This window comes from Uncinocarpus reesii, genomic scaffold (assembly GCF_000003515.1).
Source record: "Uncinocarpus reesii 1704 scaffold_4 genomic scaffold, whole genome shotgun sequence".
Classification (NCBI taxonomy): Eukaryota; Fungi; Ascomycota; class Eurotiomycetes; order Onygenales; family Onygenaceae; genus Uncinocarpus; species Uncinocarpus reesii.
Window position 1 is genome coordinate 1,213,382 of NW_003052497.1, and position 24,603 is coordinate 1,237,984.

General features: G+C 47.9%; 4 protein-coding genes across 4 annotated transcripts; 3 read left to right on the forward strand and 1 right to left on the reverse strand.

Annotated features, from left to right (window-relative positions):
* Positions 1–830: 830 nt before the first annotated feature.
* On the forward strand, positions 831–4,104 carry UREG_06533 (uncharacterized protein; the record flags this gene model as incomplete). Its single annotated transcript, XM_002583520.1, has 2 exons — positions 831–978; positions 1,490–4,104. 2 exons carry the CDS (start codon positions 831–833, stop codon positions 4,102–4,104), a joined length of 2,763 nt encoding a protein of 920 aa, XP_002583566.1.
* Positions 4,105–4,848: 744 nt separating this feature from the next.
* On the forward strand, positions 4,849–9,149 carry UREG_06534 (uncharacterized protein; the record flags this gene model as incomplete). The annotated part of the gene is made up of 10 exons (XM_002583521.1): positions 4,849–4,920; positions 5,159–5,425; positions 5,514–5,807; positions 5,831–6,352; positions 6,419–6,700; positions 6,769–7,230; positions 7,283–7,604; positions 7,655–8,019; positions 8,075–8,272; positions 8,328–9,149. 10 exons carry the CDS (start codon positions 4,849–4,851, stop codon positions 9,147–9,149), a joined length of 3,606 nt encoding a protein of 1,201 aa, XP_002583567.1.
* Positions 9,150–9,720: 571 nt separating this feature from the next.
* UREG_06535 (chitin synthase 6) lies at positions 9,721–16,244 on the reverse strand (the record flags this gene model as incomplete). Its single annotated transcript, XM_002583522.1, has 8 exons — positions 9,721–9,735; positions 9,842–9,897; positions 10,056–10,115; positions 10,545–11,063; positions 11,128–14,020; positions 14,287–15,787; positions 15,864–15,974; positions 16,132–16,244. The coding sequence occupies 8 exons, from the start codon at positions 16,242–16,244 to the stop codon at positions 9,721–9,723; spliced, it is 5,268 nt and encodes a 1,755-aa protein (XP_002583568.1).
* Positions 16,245–18,196: 1,952 nt separating this feature from the next.
* UREG_06536 (chitin synthase 6) lies at positions 18,197–23,663 on the forward strand (the record flags this gene model as incomplete). The annotated part of the gene is made up of 4 exons (XM_002583523.1): positions 18,197–18,492; positions 18,552–22,199; positions 22,257–23,512; positions 23,566–23,663. 4 exons carry the CDS (start codon positions 18,197–18,199, stop codon positions 23,661–23,663), a joined length of 5,298 nt encoding a protein of 1,765 aa, XP_002583569.1.
* Between the last annotated feature and the right edge of the window lie 940 nt (positions 23,664–24,603).

A 24,603-nucleotide genomic window follows, 5' to 3' on the forward strand; every position in this document is an offset into this window, starting at 1 on the left:
GCTTAGGCTCAACGAAGTGGACTGTAGTCCAACCGCGAGCTTGTGCATGCCGACAATTCAATTGTGAATCATCTATGAGACATTGATTAACAGCCCGCGTACATCCCACAGGCAAGCACAGTGGGAGAGTTTGGAGATTACAATGCTCACCAACAAAAAAACATTTATCAATCCCTGGTGCTTTCGCCTCCTTCTCAGCTTTCTCATACATCAAAGTATGTGGTTTACAGATGAGCGGAGGGTTAGCATAGTCACAGTAGGTGATCCCTTCAAAGAGATCCTCTACACCAAGCAATCTAACCACTCGTGTGCCATGATTGATATAAGCATTCGTAAACAACCATAATTTGACCTTTGACTTGTCAAAATCTTCTAGGAATCGACGGAGTGCCGGGTCAACCTTTAGAATGGAATCGAGGGGTAGAGCATCGTCCACCCCGCTGTTGAATTCCAACGGATCGATTTTATGATGGCGTGTCAATCCTTCTATAGCCAGGCCATACTCCTTGTAGTATTTATGATGCAGCATGATGGCATCTTCGATATTGAGAGACAGGTGTTTGGCAAAGAATTGGTCTGATATTGGCGGGTCAGGAGCTTGCTTTTTCCAGCTAAAGCATCTTAGGTTACAAACCAATGAGCTCTTGCATCAGGTCATGGATTTTGCTATCTAGCCGCAAGGAAAGTCATTAGCTACGGATTGTCATTGAGAGCATAGATCCAATGACTTACCCCGAGAATAGAGCTGAACTCAAGAAATATGGAAATTTTGTTAGTTTTGGAACGAATATCATGCAGCATCATTTCCAATTAACAAATACAGTCCGGCAATGGCTTCTGTTCAATATGCCCGCACGTACACAATTGTCAATGTCAAAGAAGAAGACCGGCCGCGAATCATCGCTACCCCTCCAACACTGGTGGTCCATTATGCGTGTACGGGGCAGATGCGGGCAGCAAGGCTAGGCTCTCCAAGAGGTTTGGTTATATGGCAGAAGTGAAGGTGTTAGGTCCAAGCTCCAAGACGAAAGACATGTTCAGTGTTGGCTTTGTGTGCTCTCAATGATTCAATCCGTCGTGGCTCCTGGCTCTGACTCAATGTTGCGGATGACACCAGCGCTTCTTTGGACACGTCCCAAAACAGAAGTATTGTACTTGTGATACGTGTATATTTGAGTTCATACAGGCTGATACCGAAACAAGACAGCGAAATACAACCAGGTACCCGTGTGTTTAACACTGCGTATAGTGGATATAACACTGGACTCGGGGTTGCTCAGGGGGTCAAATCGCGCTGCTAACACTAATCTAGTTTAGTGCGGATGTGCTGGCTGCACACGCAAAATGATAGTTTTGCTCGTTGACAACAATTGAATTTCGCCAACACCCTCAACGTGAGAACATAACTCGGTTGTCTCTTTCACATCAGCGCAAGCTAGGGTGATGCAGACATTTAGCTACCTGTGAAAATTGTTAACCAGCACAGCAGGCCAGCCACCAATGATTGCTTCAGAGTTGGGCCGGAAGCCCGAGAATGGCCATGGCGGATCACTCCCGGCTTCCAAAGAGATCTTTGAGTACGAGAAGATCCTAAACATTAGGGACCAGATATTCTCTGGGAGCCATCCTAGGTTGAAGGTCCCTCAGCATGTTATTCGCAACTTCACTCCTCGATCCCTGCAAAGTCCCTCAATCCCTACTACTCCCTCCGGGCCACCAGATTCGGCCACGACCGCACAGCAAAAGGAGAGCCAAATGTCATCCAGCACACAAAAGTCCCCTTCAGGGAGTGAACCTGCAATGGCAATGGCAGTGACAACGGTAACTGGCACTAGTGCTCCTTCTACAGGTAGTCTCGTGGCCGCATCTACGGCTACTACTTCTACGAAGCCAGCATCAGAAATTGACCCCATCTTTTTGACTAAATCTGATGACCTTATCAGAGCGGAGATACAGTTACAGCGCCAAAGGATTGAACGGGCTCTGCGGGACCAGGTGGAACAGAGGAGGACAGAAGCTAGAACAAAACCTTTGCCGCAGGAGTTAAACCCTGATTTCGATATTGCAGAGGTTTTTGGAAAAGCATTGGAACTTTCTAAGCCTATTTCAGAGATTGACACAGAAGGGGCTAATGGGAATATCGCAGCCAGTGATTCCTTTGATGAGAATTCTTTCTATTCGAGTAAAGCCCCTGATTCGCCCCAGAACGAGCCAGTTGTGGCATCGCCGATTGCCGGACGACAGCCCCAACCGATGGTCATTGACGATGCGGTCGCTGATACTTATGTAGCTCGTGATAATGGTGGGCCCCGATATATGGAGAAGGGGATTCGATCCATGGTAAACTTGCAATCACAACCTGCTTCGTTTGAAGCAGGGGACAAAGACATGCCTACAAGAAGTACGGATAATACCCCCGTCCAAACTGTCATATCAAGCAGTCAAAAGAATCGGGAAGAGCCAGAGACTTTTGAAGAACCGGAATACTCACCGCCTGGCCCAAATGTGGTGGAGACTAGGCGAGATAGACCTCATATCCCTGCACCAGAACGTGCCAATGTTGGGCAACCTTTCCGTAGACCTTCTCGGTCAGAACAAGAGCATCAATATCCAATGCAGGATGTGAGAGTCGTCAGAAACCATATTACTTCTCCCGCCGCGCCCCAACCGTCAAGGGTCTCACCCCTTGCAGTCTCCAAGGCTCCCGGTTTCCCAAGACAAAACCGTCGTCAGCGAAAGATCGAGAAGAAATTGGCTGCCCAAGCATCAGCGCGCACAAGCCCTGAGCCACCAGTGCAGCCGTTAGTGCCTCGTAAGCGCCGACGTGATCAAGAGTTTAAAGATAATGCTCGTTTTGCGGATGAGAGAAGACACGAACTCTCACCTGAGATGCCTCATATTAAGCCCGAACCCATGTCTCCACCTCCATTCATCGAGGTACCGTCCCCGGCATATGTGAGAACGCGCATTCCTCAAGGTGGGAGTACTTATATTGAACTTGATTCCCCCCATTACACCCCTGTTAGCGATCGACGTGAAGGTGGTGGCCGAGGCGGGCATTTTGACGAGAGACCGACTCGAACCTACGAGCTGGATAGCGCTACTGAAGTCAATGTCCCGCGTTCATCCTCAAGATTAGCGGCTAGAAGAGCTCTTCGGGAGGACCGTGATCTTCGCCGGGTAGCTACAATGCAGCATGCACGCCAATCCGAGTATGTCCATGATTACCCCGAACCCATCCCCGATGCTCCACCGCGTTATGTGCGAGCCGCGTCCTACGCTATTGCGGACAGGCCGGTCGAAGTAGAGAAACCAAGGTACTATGATGAAATCGCACCGTATCCTAAACCATACGCTGCAAATGTTCGTCCAGCTTCCCCAAGAATTCGCCAAGAGTATATAGAAACAAATCCGGAACCTCGATCTATGGCCCCTCCACCGCAACGAAGGATTGTCATCGATGCCGACGGGAATCGTTATTACGAATCTCTGGCACCTTCATCGAGAATGGCCCCTCCATCTACTCGCCTGGCACACGCTGAGCCATATGATGAGAGATCACCTATTCGTGCTGCGCCAGTTCGAGCAGTGTCAGTAATCGAAAACCCCTACCCAGAGCGAAGATACGTACAGGACATGCCTCCGCCACCAGTCACATACCGCCGCGTTCCTGAGTATGCACGCGTTGCGCCTAGTGACCACGGTATTTATGAGCGAGAAATAGATGATAGGCCACGGATCCCGCGCGGCGCGAGTGTGCAAGTGATTGATTATCCACATCAACACCAGGCATACGTCGAAGAAACAGCATATCCAAGAGAGGAGCTGGTAAGGATGTCGAGCGTGCGACCTCCTCCAAGCCGCTACGAAGCTCCCGGAGAACCGCCAATGCGTATGCAGAGTGTTAGGCCTGTTCGACGAGAGGTTAGCGTATATATCGATGACGAGCCTCATCAATCTCGCGAGTACGCGCCTATGAATCAAGTCAACTACCCCGCCTCCCGGCAAGTGAGGGCGGAGCGGTACTATGACGACGAAGATGCCGCGAAAATGGAGCTTGAAGGTAGCCAAGGAGTGGTTCGAAGGGTTTCTCGGAGATACTAATATTCGGGCTAACCATGGCTTTTTATAACTGCATTTCTATTTTGTATGGATATTGACAAGATGCATATTGTTTGAGGCATTTGCGTCACTTTTTGGTATCTTCCCTTTTGCATTCTGGATTGACCTTCTGATAGGATTGTGCTGTCGGAGACTTTTGATCTGCCACCGTGTCCGATAGGCCTTTTGTGGATTTTACTTCACCATGTACATGTTGTTTCCTTATATTACGGTCCAAGTGAAGACTGTCTTGAGTGCTCCGTACTTAGCTCTGTTCAATTAATAGCTTTGATGACTTACTAAGGCTTTTACTTTTTTGCCGAAATCTGAATGTCACTGTGATGGTGAAATAGGTAGTTCATCCTTAGAGAACCAACTGTATCCTTGGGCTCTAGAAAGAGTACAATCCACCATATCACTACTGGGAAATCTAAGCAGCCTTGTAGTCAACCAAATGGCTCAATTGTGTGGATATTCTATCGCGACCTCAAAAATATCAAGTGCTTCTCAACCCAGCTTTGCCTCAGCATCCAGTGGACTCAGTCTGATGGGCCATAACTTGACTTCCTTTTACTTGGAAGTCACATCATCAATAGCCGATCGTTAGGATACATGGGCTGAGGGCGAACGGTGTCCGAAAAGAGCCTAGGATGACGCACTGTGCGTTCTCGCACTTCCATATTCGCGTCTAAGGGGTGGGATAAACTGGTAAAACCGACACAATGTAGCTATCATCCCCCTTCCGCCATGGTCCGCGACTTGAGAGTTCTTGCAGCTGGAGGGTTGGGAAAGGAAGGTTCATGGAAAGAGTTGTATTGGGTGTGATCTGATACAGTCATGGATTCCGAGAGACCACCTGGGTAAAGTTAGGCCAGAATTATTAGCTGGAGAAAAAGGTTACTTTTGAGGCCGAAAGGCATCTAAGTACACCTATAACCGATTAGCACTCTATCTGAGGAAATCACAGTCTGCGAGAAATAGGGACGGTGGTACCCCCTGTTCAAGTCTCTGAGAGCGCAGTGGGGAGGGCCAATATGAAAAGAACCGTGATCCACAGGATATTCCCGGAATCGATATACCTGCTGGACCGAGCTTGATGCTCAGCCGTGTTTCTCCTATCGAAAATATGGATAACGTCATCACAATCCAGTCAAGAATCAAGTGCAAACAAAACCATAACACAACAGTTGATTCCAGACTTTCACGCACGATAGAGAACGGCGGCACCGAGGAAATGATAAATGCCCGGGCAACGCCCTTCCCTCTGCCCACGACATGTCCACCTCCTGCGTCTTCTGCTGTCGTCGAGGTTGAGCCAAACGCGGTCCGTGCACGTCCCGAACAGGCAAAGCCCTTGCCATTAGGCCCAATCCGGCATAGCGCACTTCCAGAGGCTCAGGTCATCGCAAAAGGCCGCTAAAAGCCTCAGCCCAGCCCAGACCTTGCTTCAATGTTCCCTCCGCACAACACCCTCGAGCACCTGCACTGCGACGGGTGCTAATTGCTTCGACTCTCCATCGCCACACGCCCTCTCTTTCCCGCCGCCGTCTCGCCTGTTTCCTGCCTGTTCCTACCTTCTGGTCCCCGTCGGCGTGGTCACAGGGCCTGCTCTCGTCCTCCCTCGCCCTCCTGCGAAAAACCATCCGCCCGTACCGATCGCCTCGTCCACCGCCTCTCCTGTGCCGCTGAGGAGCGGAACCACGCACGTCAAACTGGCACAATGCACAAGATCTCCAATTTTACCGGTCAGGCCCGTCATGGCTGGGAGCGGATGACCCCGGCCTTTGGCATGTCTCGTCCCCAACACGACATGGCCGGCTCCCACCCCTTCCGCAGGCCACCCGTTCCGCCGACCATACCCACCCCTCCCACTGTCGATTCCATAATAAACCTCTCCTTCAATGTGCCCTTCTCGTCAAACCTTCAAGGTCCTGATCCAGATGACGTTTTGCATTCCACCCCCGGTGCCCTTCAGCGATGGACCTACCCTGACGGAACCCCGGAAGGGACGCCAACCCACAAGCTTCCGGTTCATGCAAATCACGTCGACTCGCTGAGGAAATTGTGTCGCCAGATCAGTGAAGCTAGTGGAGGGCGGATTGAAGCCACGGTCACTTCAACAGAGCCCAAAGCAGTAGCTTCGCTTCAGCGAAGACCCCATGGGCTGGTTACCAACGTCTGTATCTCTGGAGAAAATGATCTTGTGCAGAAGATGCGGGCGAAAATCTTGAAAGAGACCCCTTTTGCTCTGGTATGTTAGACAATCACTTTTTTTTTCAGGCTGTTTCCCTCTTTCTTTTACTCACCAGAATTCTAGCGATGTGCCACAGTCGATATCGATGTGAACCTTGTCATGGACCCGAGTTCAAACGCGATGCGGCAAAGTGTTTTGAATCATCTCAATACCCTTGCAACTTATACTGGCGTGGATATATTCTTGCTCAGCCCCAAAATCGTTGATGCAGATAGCGCCATTGTGTCTTCATATGGGTATTCGACTGAGAATGGCCTCGATCATCGGTTTAGAATCGCGATGTATGGCGATGTTGAGAGCTCAGAGCACGCCAAAACTAGAGTCTTGATCATGATTGATCAGATTGTAAGTTTCCATTCTGCGTGCAACACAAGATTTAGCAATTCTGTTCGGTTTCAACTAACAATTCATAGCTCAAACGGCAGGTTGATGTGATGAAGCTTGAATTGACAATGCATACTTTGGTTTGTGGCCGCACACGCCGCAACATCAAACTTATTGAAGCTGCCACAAATACCGCCATCTACTTTCCACCGCCATTCCCCCGTGTCTATGGATATACCCCACCTGGTGCCTACAGGCGGAGCGAGGATGAAGTTTACATTACCGGCACTAGCCAAGACCAGATTGCCAAAGCAAAACAGAAGTTACATGAACTGGTTAGGGGTGTCAAAGTCTACGTCAAGGACGTTTCTGTCACCCCAACCAAAATAGATAGTATCTTGCTTGATCGTTTGGATAAAGTTCGGAAGGTCATGGAGGCAAACGGGTGCTATGTTCTTTTCCCCCAACTCGGCAGTCAGCGCAACACGATCCGGGTGCAAGGAACCGAAATTCTACATGTCGAACGTACCATCCGAGAGCTGATGGCTTTGGTAAATTTCATCCCTTTGCCTTTTGTGCTGTGCCTGCTAACGTTTAATATAGGCTGGTCAGTTCTACGGCGCAACCTGGTGGATTATTCTTCCAGAGAATGGAACCCAGATGCGATCTCCCTCCCCATCTGATATCCGAACCATGTTGTCCGATATTTGTGCCAACTCCGGTGCCGACGTTAGTTTCGATAAATTGACCTTCACGATCCACGGCTCAGATGATGCTGTCAAGGCAGCGATGATGGTCATCCACCAAATTCCGTTTGTTAAACGCTCTCCGTACCAAATGCGCGTGAAACTTGAATTGGCAAACGAGCATAAGGAATTTGTCAGTGGCAAGAAGAACGGGAAGATCAACAAGATCATGGGCCAAAGTAAGCGATAACTGCTACTGATGAACCTAGTTCCCCACTAACTTTTGTAGGCAACGTTCAAATCATCTTCGACGGATTTAACGAGTATAACTTTTATATTGATGTATGCGCTACGCAATATGAGGCAGCAAGGAACGGCCTCGATTTGGTGGAGCAAGAAATGCCAGCGTCGATCTCCTTCCATGTTCCCGACCAATATCACAAGCGCATCATCGGTATCGGGGGCCAGCATATCCAGCGTATCATGAAAAAATACTCCGTGTTCGTCAAATTTTCTAATGCGATGGACCGTGGTGGCGTTAGCAAGGATGATGACGATATCAGAGTTGAAAACGTGATATGCCGTACACCTGCTCGGAACGCTCAGAACCTTGAACTTGTTAAGCAGGAAATCATGGATATGGTCGAGAAAGTTGTGAGTTGTTCAAAATCCTGTCATCGGTATCTTCTCGAGCTTACGGGAGTTTTAGGACGCCGAGTTCGTTTCTGAGACTGTACTCGTGAACCGCCTCTACCACCGAGAGCTTATTTCTCGAATGAAGGATATCGATGAATTAGAGAAAAAATGGAACTGCAAAATTGATTTTCCAAGCACCGAAACAGCAAGTGATTTCGTGACTATCTCGGGACCAGAGTATCAAGTCCCACAAGCCGTTGACGCCTTTTTAGTAAGAGCAGGCCTATTACAACGTTGATTTGGGTCATCGTACTGACAAATCTTAGGGGATGGTGCCTGAAACTCATGAAATATCCTTCAGTAGCTCTGAGCAACTTCGAGAATTTTTCAAGACTCCAGAGTTCACAGTCGAGGTCATGCAAAAACTCAAAGATCAATATGAGGTTGCCGTAGCGGTCGATACAGCCGGAGAGCCGGCTCTAGGAACTGATTCTCCCGCCCAAGAGGATAGACTCGTTCTTGGCTATACACGGAACAACGCCGGTGGATTGAAGGACGCCATCGATTTTCTTGTTTCCCGTCTCGTCTCTCACGGACTTGATGCTACGACCGTGAAGGGATCAATTCCCCGTCCCAAGTCAGATTCCTTTGAAGAGTCTTTGCCTTTCTTTGACTCAAAATTGTTACAACACGCCCCTGCTCCTCTTGTTACCGACTCACCCACTCGCCCCAACTTCCCCGACGATGCCAGTGATAGAGGTTCGATTTTTGAGCGCCTCCGTAAGCCTGGTAGTATTTCTTCTTTTTCGTCGTTTATCGGTCGCAAGAACCATTCTGGTTCTCCTGGCTCGCTTTTCAAGCATGCATCCAGTAATGCTTCTAAAGCATCCCTCGTTTCTATGGAGTCGCGTGATAGCGGTTATCGTAATCCTTGGAATGATTCCGGCGTAAATCTTCCAGAGGAGGACATCTTTAACTCTAGCAATGGGTGGCCATCTCGTTTTGATAGTGCATTTCCCTTTGGTACCGGTACCGCGCCCGGAGATATGACTCCGCGACACGATCTCCGCGCATCGTTTGATAGCGGTCGCCCTAGTACTTCCAATTCTACTTCTGGATACCCGGCCCCAATCGGGCCACCTCGTTAAAGTCACGGATTTTATTCTCGGAAAAATCAGTTGTCAGCAATATACCCCTTTAACCAAGTTTGCAATCGTTTATGATACCAATTGAAGTCAGTCAGAAAAGCAACGTCTACAGCTAAGATCAAGGTCACCAGGACGGTAGGGTTGAGGTAAAGAGTCATGTTTATTTTGCTAACAGGAGTAATTGGCGTTGTTGCTCATTCGTTCTGTCTGATATTTGTTTTTTTTTTTACTTCACCACAAACCGTTCATTAACTACCCATCCATCCCCACATGCAAAGATTCTAACTTGCCCACATGTGCTTTTGTGCTACGGTTGATGTTCCTATAGTTGATGGCGGTCTGAACTCTTTACCCTTTGAAAGTTATTTTGAAGTCCCGCAAATGATACCATGTGGATGATTACGGTTTATGTTCTTCTTCGCATGAATGATTTCTCCTCTCTTCTTCTTTTGTTTCCTTTGGGCCTACTTGGATGGGCCTTAGAGGAGTAGCTGGGTTGAACAGGTGAAGAGAATGTATGTTGTACAGGAGTAGAAGATAGAGAAGGAGCGTGTTTGTGATTGTGTGGTGTTCATTTCCATTCCGGCTGAAAATATGTTTACTTTATTTTAAATGTGCATTTACAATATGGAAAATAAAACTGCCAGTAATCTAGTTGCTGAATCCCCGGGTCGTCCATTGAAAAAGCATACATGTCCTAGTGGCACCATGATTTGCATCCAATGATTAACAGCAGTCAGGTCCCTAGCTGAAAAACAATGCAGCTGGTGGTGACAGACTTTAAAAATGGGCTGGAAACTGGTTCATAGTGTTGACAAGAGGCCATATAGCATCGCGGTTTTGGCAATTTGTTGAATTATCACAATGAAGAGGAGCAAAGATATGATCACCTTCCACTACACATACAAGCAACAGCAGCACTCACATAGTTTTTAAACTGCGTCAAAATGGGAAAAAACCGCTTTACTATAGAAACCATTGTCCCACCAAGAAAAAAAGAGGATCATAAAACAAACACAAGTAGAGAGCAGAGGCCGAGAAATTCATGTAGGAGACAGTTCGAGATCTTTAGCAGATAAGACAAAATGCCCGTATAAACACCTTCAAGAAAAGTCAAACGCGCAGAGGAGTATTAATATATGTATAACCAGATTTGGGGAAAGGTGGATTTTGAGCATCTGTACTTGCCAACTCAAATCACACGATCCTATACAAAATGGCAGTATTATAAATTATGTATACTGAAAGAAACAGAGAGTCGAAAAAGAAACGCGGAGAAGTCGCGGCAACGAATAGCTTTTTTTAGAGTTGGCCTGAAAGGACCGCTTCGGTCGCTATATACTCGGTTAGCTTCAGCGGACACGGGGTAAGATTTTGAACTGAAAGTATCCTTACCAGAATTAATATAAGCTCGCTTTGCATCAAGATTAATATTAAATCTCCGTTCAAGCTCTTGTTTGACGCTCTTCTTCGTAACTGTCATCAAATCAGCGGTCCTCAGAATGTCTCTGATTTCCGCCAATAATGCGTCATCGGTGGGAAGGCCAGAAAAGTCTGTCAATTCTAGATCCGAGTTACGACCGAGGAGTTCAGAGGCAGGTAACGACATTCGAGAATGGCGGTTATAGTCGAGCTGAGAAGCTGGTCTTGCAGCAGGGTATCCGTATTCTGACATTGCTGGGTGGTATGATTTTGTTCGATAGGAGTATCCGGACACCTCTGACTGGTCATCACGGTGGGTTTGAGCTTCCCAAAGTTCGGCTTGATATTCTTCCCACTTCTTCTTGGGGATGGAAGCAGGGTCAAATTTTCCTTCGTCCGTGATAACGATTTTACGACCTTTTTCGCCAGTGACAATACGCGTGTTACCCCAGGTGAAGTCATCCATATGCCAAAACGCATAGAGAGGAAGACCTAGTGAAAACACAGGGCATGGCAAGTAGGTAAATAATCATCCAGCCAACCATTTCCCACTTACGGCGGAGGATGAAAATCAGACCTTGTAGACCGTAAATTGCACCGAGTAGAATGAACGCTGTAACCGGAACCAGCCCAGGATTCAATGATACGAGGACGATGAGATAAACAACGTAAGCGACGGTAACTGGTTGGATAACTGTACTCAGGAGGTCCACGAAGACAACGAATCTCATACTGAAGCAGCAAAACCCGCAAAGTTGCTGAAGAGGAATAAGCTCGATCAAGTTGTGGACTGTGGAATTGATCCATCTGCGGCGTTGCGACAAGAAGACAGCCCAGCTGTCAGGAGCGATGGTCCAAGCATGGGCATTGAAAATATATTTGGTCTTATATTTCGGGTGATGTTTCAGGAGCAAGGTGGTGAGGTAACGGTCTTCTCCCAGATGGAGCAAATTCTTCATGTGAAGGGTATCAACGCGTATCTCTCCATAAGAATCCACGACCTCTTTGCTGACAAACAGTGGCTTGCCTGTATCAGCTGCACGAATGCGGAACATGGTGAAACAACCAGGCAAGCAAGTCACGGAACCGAAAAGACTTTCGAACGCTTTGGTCAAATTGTGAGAGATCCAGTATTCGTAAACCTGAATCATAGTAATCATTGAAGATTTAGCATTGTTAAGTGCCGTCTCTCCACAAAGCCCGATCACTCTAGTATCAGCCAGGAAAGAGGCCACCATCCGTGTAGCGGAATCTGAAGCAACGACAGTGTCGGCATCGACCTGTAGGATAAATTCATAGAACGTTGGATTAACTCCAATGATATTGCGAATTTGGTGGTGCATCTCCAATTCAAGAGGACTCATTGGTGCATTGTAATGAACACGGTTGAGGAAGCGCATCAAAAGCATTTGGGAGTCACGCTTTCCACGGTTACCAGGTCGAGAAACTTCAGATGGCTTGCCAACTTTGACAACCACCAAAAACGGAACGATGTGACCTTGCACTTCATATAGGCCAGAGTAAACTTTGCCCATGTTGTGTTGTCTCATACCTTCTCCTAAGCTTTCGAAGCTCAATGGTTCTGGGTCAACAGTATCTGGGACACCAAGGATATCAAGAACAATTCGAGGTGTGGGTCGATCGTTCCCTTGTCCAATGATCATACCATCGCAAATAACCACGAGCAGTTTCCGCTTATCATCATATTTCATCCGAGCCATAGAATCCATTGCACGGCGCAAAGACTCTTCGTCTTCGGTATAGGCCGGTACCTGGCAAATGATGAATTTATCGAGATTTTCGGGGATGTTTTTTCTTCCGAATTGCAATGCGGCCAGAAATTTGAAGCCAATGATACTAGCAAGTAGAGCTGAAATAGCAAGAACAAAATATTGAGAGAAAAGGCATTGTGTCGAGTTTCTGGTGTCTACTTGCCCAACCTTGAAGAGATTGTTTAGGCAAACTTCCATATCATAACGTTGCGTGGTACTCAGAGGAAGTCTGTTGAAGAACTCTGTTATATCATGTCCGGACTTTTGCTGAAACAGTTGGACAACTCCCGAGTCCAAGAAATCAACATCGACACCAGGCTTCGGCTTGCCATCCGGTCCTTTGGTGTAACGACCTCCAGCCATGTAGTTGGTAAGGTCATAGACTGTTCCTTTTAAAACTGCTATGTACTGCGACTTTTCAGAGAGGGTTTTAAGGTGCTGCATGGTGTAGCCAAGCTCCCCCTTTTTATAGTTGGCTCGTAGGTATCGCATTTTTTGAGCGTACCAAGTCGGACGAGTATCATTGGTGAAGGCTCGGAAGTCATGGTATTGAAAGTTCTGGTCATTCCCACGAACAACACTCGCAGAACCCGATATGTTCGTGGGTGTAAAGTCGAATAATACTGAAGGGTCAATGCGCTTTTTGTCACCGCCTTTTCCCTTGCATAGAGCAGAGACTTGTACGGGGAATAAATGTGTGGCATCAATGCCGGCGTATTTTAGCAGACTTTGCTCAGGAACAATACCTGGATAATGAGCAGGTATGAACGACCCTAAGTCAAAAACCTCTCCGCGGATGGCTGTATATGCGGCGTGGTTGTCTTTCCCATCGTGAGATGAAAGTTCCGCAGCGGAATAAACGTGCTGTGTAGGACAAATCAAGCGTGGAAACAAAACAATGACGAAAACCACAAAGCCACAGCTCAACCAGATAAGAAGATTGATGGCAAACTTCTCACGCCAGGCAATACGGACATCCTTCCTTTTCATTCTTCCGACCAATCTGATCATAAAGTCAGGAACGTAGAAAGTGAGCAGGTAGACTAGCGCAAGCCAACGTTTGCGACTTCCAGAGACAATGACATCCTCAACTTCAACCATCTGTTTCTCATTGCTTCGCTCCGCCATTTGCTCCCGAGTTTCCAGATTCTTAAACATATCGCCTGAGTTGAACGCAGATGCGCCGGCGTCGGAGCGGGCATCCAATTCTCGGCTCCCAAAATAGCCTTGCTTATCATCTCCGTAGATAAATGCTCCAGGGGTGGAATCTCCGGAAGGTAGGAGGCGGACTTTGGAATCACCGTTAAGGTTGCCGCCAACATGTAGCAGGTTATCTCTGCCATCATCAGTGCCTCCCCCACTGTAACTTGGATGAACCCGCTCGCCAATTCTAGCTAGGTCCGCCCAGCACCTTTCACTAAGGAAGACGCCCGTACTTCCGATGCAGGCTTCGTTTGTTGGCCATCGTTTTTCGTCCACGATGAGCTGTGACTTTTCCTTGTCACTGCCAACGATAACAGATTCAGCTTCCGCCAACCCGAGAAACTCAGCAAACGGTAAGAATACTGAGAAATCAGCGTTTCGGAGACGCTGACTGATTTCCGCGATCCCGAGCGTTTGCACTTGGGTCCGAACACATTTGCTGTCAAATTGATTGGCGATTCGTCTATCATTGGGCTTGAGGCAGAAAACGAAGTATGGGTTGACATTTGTAGCCGATAAAGACTTAGTGATATTGTCTAGAGAGGCAAGGAATTGGCCGCTGCACCCTGCTTTGGACGCAACGTTGACGCCTTCTTGACTGATCGCCGTTTTCGGCTCGTGAGTGCTGGCACGTCATCTGTATCGTCGGTTCAGATTGAGATGCCAGAGAAGCAAATCTGTGAAGTTTTGTTCATTTTCCGTCGTGCCATGCTGGGCATTCTTAGAGGTTTTGAGCTGACTTGGGCTTGCATGATAGCATTTTTCTCTTTCGGGTGGCGGATCATTTGCAAGGCTTCTTGACCAAAAAGCTCCCGGACAAAGCCACTCTTTGTTGAGTTAAGGAGGTTTAGTAGGTCTCCGGATACAAGGTCACCATTTTCCTCGATGAGACCCTTAACAGGATAATCAACTTCTCCAGCAAAATGCTTCACTGTGAAGACAGCTGCAGCATTTTGTGTAGCAAAGTTACTACCAGGGAGAATTGCAGTAGAGCTACCAACTGCGATGGCCGAGTTTTTATTCTCAAATCGCTTCCGGATACTTTCGAGAAACTGCATGTCCGTCCGGGCGCGTTTGGTTTGATCGTCCAGAATTGAGAGGAGTCCGTTGCCATGTTTTAAAAGGCCTTTGACAGCATCAGAGTTATCAAAATAACTTGTCGCCGGGACATTGACTTCTTCCGTTTCTAGCATATCTGCCTTGCGTTCAAAGAAGTTCTGTAAGCAATAATGATAGAGAGACTCAGTTGCAGCATTATTCAACAGTTGATCCAACGTTGAATTGGTTGTGGATGCTTGTGCAAACCCAGGGAAGTCAACGATAGATATCGTGTTGGCAATGGCATCCTCAGTAGCGCAAACTCGTTGGTTAATGTTCTCGATCACGTAGGCAACAAGAAGGGCATAGAGCGTTCGCGCAAATCCGTCGGCATTTGCTCGAGCACCCTTGGGATCAAGCATAACGGTCACCCGTTCCTTGTGGATTGTTTTTGTCTTGTACCCTAGACTGGTCTCAAGTTCATCTACGCTTAAACCGAGGAAAGCTGAAAGGATGCTGAGAACGTCCCTGTTTTTGACAACTGTGACTGTTTCGCCGCCCTCATGTGAGTAGCCACCACTCTCATCAGCGCCCGTTCTCGTTGCTTGACCAGTCGTGAATTCGAGCTGGCCAATGTGCAGGATACTGGCAAGAATCTGGCAGATTTCCGCAATTTCGCTTCGGGGAAATTCCAGCTTGCGCAAAGCAGTTTTGAAATGCTGGAAACCTTCTGCGTCGTTAATACCTACTTTTAGCTGAGTAGGATGGCCCAGATACCGCCAGCGTTTATGTGCAGCCTGGCCTGACGACCGCTTGTTGGGTCCGCTCGAAAGAACTTCGCCAGAGCTATCGAGTCCCAAATGCGTCCTTTCAGCTGGGCTTGTACCCGCCAAAAGGTAATATAAAACGTGAAAGCTACGTTCTCCGGTAGGAACTGACGCTATTCGACTTCTTTCTAGCCGGTGATCCAAAAGCTTTCCGCCAATGAGGGTTGGATTTACAGTGGAGGAGCCGTCATATTGTAATTCGAAGAACAAACCGGCTTTGGATGCTGTTGGAGTGGTGACAGTTTTTGTGGTTGTCAGGGTGTCGAACACGAATGCGGCAAGGGATAGCTTCGTAGATAATGGGGTTGACGAGTAGGAAAGCAATGAAGATAGAAGGTGTGATCGTATCGTCGTCTTGCCCGAGCCAGATTCACCGCTTGAAAATGTCAGTACGCTGTTGTACTTCAGGGGGGGAAAGCCAAATATGCGGCGAGGATCAGATTCTGACATACAGAAAGACAACAGCTTGGTTTTCGCCTCTTGACCCAAGACGTGTCCAAGCTCGTTTAGCCAAATCTTCCGCTTCTCCCATGGCGCTTCCTTCCTTGAGCCCATCGGGCCCTCTTGTAGAGGATGTATAAGTATTCAGGCATATTAGGGCGTGGGAAGATAGTCGAGCCGTGGGAAGAGAGACATGAAACCTATAGTAACAAACGCGAAGGTCAGTAGGGACGTCGTCTGGCAACAGAAGAGGAGAGCAGGCAACGGGACACGGCTTACCGACTGGCAAGATGAGCGGTCAACTGGGTGTCCGTTTGAAGATGCTGAGGCAGGGACGGGAGTGAGGACTGGGCATGCGAAGGGGCAGCTGCCCCGAGCGGATTGGCCGCCATTATCAATTGGCACGTAGCCAGTTCAGGTTGGGGTTGAGACGTAGATCTAAGCAAGCAAACTGTCTCCAGGCATGAACCAGACAATTATACGGGGCTCAATCGAGAAACAGCCTGTTAGCCCCCCGGAGGAAATGAGCGATAGAACGCAAGAATGCGAAAAAGGGTGGCGGCAGTTAAAAAAACCAGCCCTCCGAGGGATCAGGCACTAGACACCGGTAAGCGAACGGCGGTGCAGCTGGTGATTCCGAGTTAGCTCAACGAAGCAAGCAGAGCGTGTAGTAACGAGTGAATTAAACAAAAAGCTACGAGGAGAAAATAACGAAGGCGGTTCTGCTCGTAGAAGACGGGAAGATGTGATGTCGTTGGATGAGAAATCGATCGGGCGTCGTTGGCTTGGGAGAAGGACAGAAACAGTAAGACATCAACTGTTGAAACACGTATCAATACCGGTATTCTATACGAGGCGGTACGCCGGTTGAAAGTTACGTTTTTTCTGAGCCTCGTTGATTGTATTGGCTGGCTCTATATTAGGTTGCTGGGAGGGCCTGACCGTCAACCGACTATTGCTTATCGCTGTTTGTTTTCTTTGAATCATTATTTACATAGGATGTCGTCGAACTGTCGAGAAAAATTCTTCGACTTTTTCTTTCCCTTTCCTTGCTGACATGGCATCTCAGACACTAACAGGGGCCCTTCCAGCCAGCCAATTGCCTTCAATTTCGCCACCGCAAACCTCGACCTGGCCCGTGCACCCGCCTGGCCTCGCTCGCTTCCTGTTTCGGAATAGCGCCGATCGGCCTCCACTCCCGCAGCCAATCGCAACGCGAGTACGATGACAGAAAAGGATATTCACGTGATCCACGTCGAAGCCCCTTTTTTCTTCACTATCAGGTCAGCCAGGGCACTCAGAATTCGCCAGGGAGGCGTTTCAGCGCCTCCGATCGAAATTTCGGGCGTTCAAACTGACGAAAGTTATGCCCCATGATCAGACTGAACCGCGAAAAATTCTGAAGAATTACGGTCCTGGTTCAGGATCTCCTGTGAGGCTTGGATGGCCTGATTTGAGACATGCGGTTGGGAGGGTGTGATGGAAGGCCCCCCAAACCATGGAGGACTGGATGCAACTGAAACATAGACTTTCATGTGCCCACTTGCGCTCCGGAATAATGCAGAGTTCAACCCGTGTTACTTTTTCGATGGATTTCTCGACGAACTTTTTGTTGCCATATTTAGATATCTTTGCCTCAGGGCCGACGTTGCTGACGGCTCTGTGTTGGAGGTCTATTACTTTCGAAGTTCAACAACGATAGTCGACGACGGGAAGGGAGATAAGGAGGATAACGAACACTTCATCGTCGCCAACATCCTCATGAACAAAACCACAGCAATTTCTGTGAAATACATGCCAAATTCACATGAAGTTTAGATGCGCTGTCCATCTGCTTATGTAAACTAAGTACCGTAACTTTCGTACGAGTAATACAGGTACGACGACAACAAACCGAGTGAGACATCTCTCGACCAGCAGATCTCACTTTGACAACCTCAACCGTCAACAAGTCTGCTTATTCTCCGCCCTCTCGTGTCTCTCGTTCACTACTTGCTGCTTTTCTTCACTTTCGTTTCTTAATTTGGCGGAGGGAGAGTTTGCGGTCTTTCTTATTCTACCATTCGAACCACCCTCGCTTGTTGTGTTTGCTGTTGAGGAGTCGAGAACCGTTCAAATCGCAGCCCGAAGCCGTTTAATGCTTCGTTGATGAGCATTCACGACGAACTCGCGCCAACACCGTTCTCTCTTTATCCTTGGCTGGCGGGAGAAATCTAGTTTCGACATAACGAGTCGATTATTGTACCATCTATTTCGAGATCCCACCTCGTTCCTATCCGAAGAGAAGCTGCCTGATTCAAGCCAATTCAAGGGGGGCACCAGGGAGCGGCCTGGTTTGTTAAACATGGCGAACCGCATGTCGGTTTACTCTACTGCGTCCTCCGCTCTAGGACCTCGCCCCGCTGCGCAGCAAGCACAGCAAGTCTCCACGACAACTCTGCTTAATGCCCTTCATTCGTTTTTCCTTTCCGGACAACCGTACCAACTCGATGCTGCCACAAGTATAGTGGTAAACACTGCTCTCACCGCAACGACACCGGGCCCCAATGGTGAACTAGGCGGCACGATTGATGCTGATTTGGCAAGAAGAGCGTGGGAACATGCTCGTCGGAGAGCCGAAGATGGCTGCGTTGTGCTCTGGTTCGTTCTCATATTCAGATGATGTTTCCCTGCCCCAAGCTGACAAGGCCCCCGTCTAGTTCGCCGCATCAAAATACACCCTCTCTTCTTCCATCGTTTCTAGCATCATTGCCTTTATCTACTCCAGATATCGCCTACACAGCCTTGGCCGCAATTCGGCCGTTCGTCTCCCAAGTCACCCCATTTAACCCGGCTCGCTTCCAGTATTCATCTTTTGCCGCAACGTATACATTTTCTTTGACTGGAAGAGTCACCAATCTTACCCTAGCCCTGTCAACATCTGGCGTCGACATCTCCAATGGACTTACGAGAATTCCCGCTGAAGCAGGCTATCGTGCCTTTGACGTCTTTTACTATCTCCTCTCGTCTGCGTCCACCCCAACAGAAAAAGAATTCCTTAGTCTTAAGGCCCCTGAGGCATATGCACTACTCAACAGATCTAAGACGTACATTCCACCATCCTACCTGCCCACAGCTGACGATGGTGCCGCCGCGGAGGATTTTCGAGCGAATCTCAAAGCTATTGGCATCAAAGGAGCAGCTCATCGCAGTCTTCTCTCGGTGCTGGCTGCTTTACTCAAGCTTGGTGAGACCTCGGAATTTCTAGTCGATCAAGATGAACTAGAGGACCTCTGTGAGGACATCGGTGGGCTTCTCAATCTGGACCCAATTGTCCTTCTGAAACACTGCTCAACGGAAGACCGGCAGTCATTAGTTGCAGGTTTGTATGAAGCTCTTTTAGATTGGGTCATCGGCAAAGCGAATGATGCCATCCGCGTTGAACTTCATGGCTCTCATGACAATGGCTCAAGCGACGGTATGCCCAGCACTAGAACCCCATTGACCGACGAAGAGAATGGAGACACAGTCAGCATCAGCGTCGTTGAGATTCCGGGGGAGAAATTGGGCAAAGCCGTCGCCCTCAAAGGTGTATTTGATGATTCATCCGGTATCAATGCCGAAATGAAAGACGATGGAATCAATATGGTTAATCCCGGCCACTCTGTCATCAAAGAAATGGAAAATGCCGTGGCTGAAGTGGAAGCTGATCTGGGTATGTCAGCTGGTGCTGCTGGCCGCGATAGAGAACGCGAACGAGATAGAATACAGGGCGTGCTCGAGAAGGTTGGAGTTGAACTAGAACCCGGAGCGTTCCTGAGACAAGTGCTGTATCCTACCGACGGAGGAGATTTAAATTTTGGTCAAAAAGGCCGTTTTGACCTGAATGCTACGCTTGGTAGCAGCAGGGTATGGTACCATCTTTCACTACACCCTGTCGACGACGGACCAGCCCATATATCGTCTTTACCGTCGATTACTTCGGCCTGGTCCGCCGGAACAGTTTCACGTCAACTTCGTTCATGGAGACTCGCAGAATGGGCAAATCGCCGTAACAAGAACCTTGATTTCACGGCAGACTTTGACGTGGAAGAATTTGTCGGACGGTATTCCCCTCTTGGCTGTCAAGATGGGAAAGACGGAGTTGAGAATTGGATTATCGAGCGAGGATGGAGTAACGGGGATGTTGTCGTTGCGAGGGAGCGAATTTGGATGCGCGAAGCGGCTTGGTGGGAAGCAGAATCAATGCTTGACTTGAAACCCCAAATGGCCCCTGTAAATCCATTCAGCACGCCTGTCGTTACCCCTTTCGAAGGAACCTACGGCGGCCCATCACAAGCAGCCGGCAGCGGCTTTTTCCCTGGCGATAACATGAGCACGATTGGCAGCCGAGAGAATCTCGTGAATCGGCAATCAATGGGACCTAGAGCTCCCAGTGCTCTCGGAGGTGCTCGATCTATTGCCCCTACTACCATGTCTCAGCCGGTCCAGGTTATGACAGGCGATTACGGTCTTGGCCCCAAGGGTGACGACCGACAACATGAAAATGTTTATTACGATCAAGAAACTGGCAGGTGGACTGCCATCGACCCCGAGTTTGGAGACCCGAAAAAGATCGAGCAGAAGAAAATACCAGCTAGCCGTCGCATTTGGGCCGGTTTCACTTGGGCGCTCACATTCTGGATTCCGTCGTTCGTTCTTCGCTATGTGGGTCGAATGAGGCGCCCTGACGTCCGGATGGCATGGCGAGAAAAGGTGACCCTTATGTTCCTAATTTTCTTGCTCAATGCCACCGTTGTCTTCTATATCGTTTTCTTCGGCAACATACTTTGTCCCAATAAAGATAAGGTCTGGACGGATAACCAAGTCGCTTATCACCAAGGTGAAAACGATCTATACGTCAGTATTCATGGAAAAGTCTACGATATATCCAAGTTCGCAAAGGCCCCTCATACCAGTCGCCGATACCCAACTAACAAGGAGGACATGCTAAGACTCGGTGGGCTTAACATGGACGCTTATTTCCCTGTTCCGCTTACCCTGGCCTGTCGGGGGTTCGATATTGGGGTAGGCGTTTCCCTAATGAACAACATCACGGTAGAACACCAGGATGCGATCCATAGGTCTGGTCCTCGGTTCGACCCCGACCCTACGAGTAAGAAAAATAAAATCGATTGGTACGCCACGACGTTTTTGCCCCGGATGAAAGAGTATTACAAAGGAGACCTGGTACACTCGAAAAAATCCCTGCCCAAAGAAGCTGAAGAGCGCTCTAGGAAGTGGGCAATCATCCGCGGCAAAATATACGATCTAACGGATTACTTTTATACTATTGAATTTCAAGATGGTTCAAAAGCATACGACTTTTTGCCTAGTGCCGTGACAGAGTTGTTCAAACAGAACGCAGGAACAGACATTACAGAGCATTGGCAAGACACTGTTGATTTCGCTAACAGTTTGAACTGTTTGAATAATCAATTCTATGTCGGCAAACTAGATTTCCGAGAGGATGCTCAATGCCAGGTCAACAGCTACATTCTCCTCGCGTTCACTATCATTCTATGTTCCGTGATCCTCATTAAATTTTTGGCGGCTCTCCAGCTGGGAACAAAACGACGGCCATCACCTCAGGATAAGTTTGTTATCTGTCTTGTCCCAGCTTATACGGAAGGAGAGGACCAACTTCGGAAGGGTCTTGATTCTCTTACGGCCCTGCAGTATGACAACAAGCGAAAACTCATTTGTGTTGTCTGTGATGGTATGATTGTTGGTGGAGGCAACGACAGACCTACCCCGAAAATAGTCCTGGACATCTTGGGCGTCGATCCAAAAATTGATCCGCCTGCTCTTCCCTTCAAATCTGTTGGCGTGGGAAGCGAACAGCTGAACTATGGAAAGGTATACTCCGGCCTCTATGAGTATGAAGGCAATGTCGTTCCCTATATCGTTATCGTCAAAGTTGGGAAGCAATCTGAGCAGACCAAGTCTAAGCCCGGAAACCGGGGCAAACGCGATTCGCAGGTCATGCTTCTTAATTTCTTGAATCGTGTCCATCACCGGTCGATGATGTCTCCACTAGAACTGGAAATGTTCCATCAAGTGAACAACGTGATCGGAGTTGATCCTGAACTTTACGAATACGTGCTCATGGTCGATGCCGATACAAGTGTCAGGGAGGATTCACTAAATCGCCTTGTGGCAAGTTGTGCCAATGACGCCAAAATTGCTGGTATCTGCGGTGAGACTAGCTTGCAAAACGAGGAACGTTCCTGGTGGACTATGATTCAGGTGTACGAATATTACATTTCACATCATTTAGCCAAGTCTTTTGAATCGCTCTTTGGAAGCGTGACATGTCTTCCGGGATGGTAAGTTTTATATCTTATTCAAGCTTATTTCAACATTCCACTAACCTCTCACCCAAGTTTTTGCATGTATCGACTCCGGACGGCTGATAAAGGTCGACCGTTGATCATATCAGACAAAGTCATCTCCGAGTATGCTGATGGCGATGTTGACACGCTCCACAAGAAGAACCTTTTGTCTCTTGGAGAGGATCGATACCTTACGACTTTGATGACTAGACATTTCCCCAACATGTCTTACAAGTTCATTCCAGATGCATATGCCAGCACAGCTGCACCCGAGACATGGAGCGTTTTGCTTTCACAGAGACGTCGTTGGATCAACTCCACCATCCACAACTTGGCAGAACTGATGTTCCTTAAGGACTTGTGCGGGTTTTGCTGTTTCAGCATGCGCTTCGTTGTCTTCATTGATTTATTCGGTACAATCATTCTCCCAGCGACCACGGTTTATTTGGGCTATCTTATCTACCTTGTGGCTAGCAAGACGGGCCAATTTCCTGTGATCTCCATTGCCATCCTCGCGGCTGTTTACGGTTTGCAAGCCATCATTTTCATCATCAAACGCCAGTGGCAGCACATTGGATGGATGATTATCTACATTATGGCATACCCGATTTACAGTTTCATTCTTCCTATCTATTCGTTCTGGAATCAAGACAATTTCTCTTGGGGTAATACTCGAATTGTCATTGGCGAGAAGGGCGATAAGCGTGTTTTTGCCGTTGACGATGAAGGCTTTGATCCTCGAAGCATTCCTCTTCAGCGCTGGGACGATTACGCTCTCATGAATAATCTTCCTGGCCGCCGAGGTAATGCAGCTCAAGAGAAGCCTCACCAACAGTATTATGATGATGGTTTGGAAATGGATGACATGCATTCCATGTATTCCTCCGTCAAGCCGGCATCTACCATTCTTACTGGATTCCCGAATCAAGGACCGCACCAGACGCCCTATATCGTGCCACAATCGACGACTTCCTTGGCTGTCCCGGGCAACAGGAACTCTCACATGACGCAATTCACTCAATATACCGACAACCCTCAGGCTCGCAACTCCCGCCATATGTCCATCGGAAATTTGAGCCACTACCAAGATAATCCTAATCGACTAAGCGCAGCCGGAATGATTGGCCCAGACGGTCATTTGGGGGTTTCCCAACGACAGAGTATGCGTAGCCCGTTGTCACGACCAGCTAGCACAATGGTAGATTTCAGAAACCCACCAAACCAAGGGCCGGACGAGACAGCAATCACAGCTGCTATTCGGTCTTGTCTTGCTGAGGTAGATCTGGATAGTGTTACTAAAAAACAGGGTATGTACTCTCACTACTCAGCGCCTTACTTATCAATGCTAATGTATGTTTAGTCCGCGCCCTTGTCGAGCAAAGATTACAAACAACGCTATCCGGCGATAAGAAAATATTCCTTGACCGCCAAATTGATCATGAACTCGCGAATATGTAACCTCTCCACACTGCCTACGGGCAATTCGATTTATTCGAACACTTTCCCGTCAATATTATTTCCTACTTACATTTACTGATTGGGGAACTGGAGTAATTTATACACGATCCTCTTTGCTTTGCTCGTTTTGAATAACAAATAATAATCTCCCTTGGTTTATGCGCCTCCTCTCTTCGCCTTTCTTGGAAAGAAGTATCACAGGATGAACTGACACGCCATGACTATTGGTAATATACTTACATCTTAATCTGCCCTTTCTTTTTAACACTTCTTTTGCTACCTAAACAAGTTATCAGTCCTATTTTCTTGTCTTTTTATTGCGCCTTGCCGCTTTTGCAACTTTCTGGGCTATATGTCTCGGTGTTATTATGGAATTTGTTTGGAAAATGGGAGAATATTAAGTCTACTTCGTTGCTTGCGGTCTCTCGTGCATTGTATTTCCCCTGTTTCTTTTTGTATGGAACTGGTCAGAGCTCGTTTGCAGTACATAATCCTTTGGCCCTTTTTGTATGTATGTATGGCATCGATCACTCAGCTTAATAGAAAGAAAAGCTTTGAAACATAAGTCTAGTTACCTTGATCCAGTGTTGTGCCAAACTGATTCCATAACCTCGCACACGTACGCAAACATGGCTAGTTTGAAAAAGGTGCTACCTGTGAAAATACCGGGGACCCTGTTTAGAAGTGCTCGCTTGGGTGTGAGTTATGCATATTTCGCTAACGCCCTTAGTTACCTCACGGTTGGCGGGCACACTGTTTCGCGTCTCTACACCAATGTGATGTTTATGAGGTTCCCTTTGGGTCTTGCGAATAGAATTCCCCCAAGATCAACAAGGTTGGTCAATTATCCATTCATATATGTCAGCTATTTCCAAATATATTACATTTCCAAATGAATATTGATATATTATCCAAAATCGAAATACCATCGCTCTTTTCG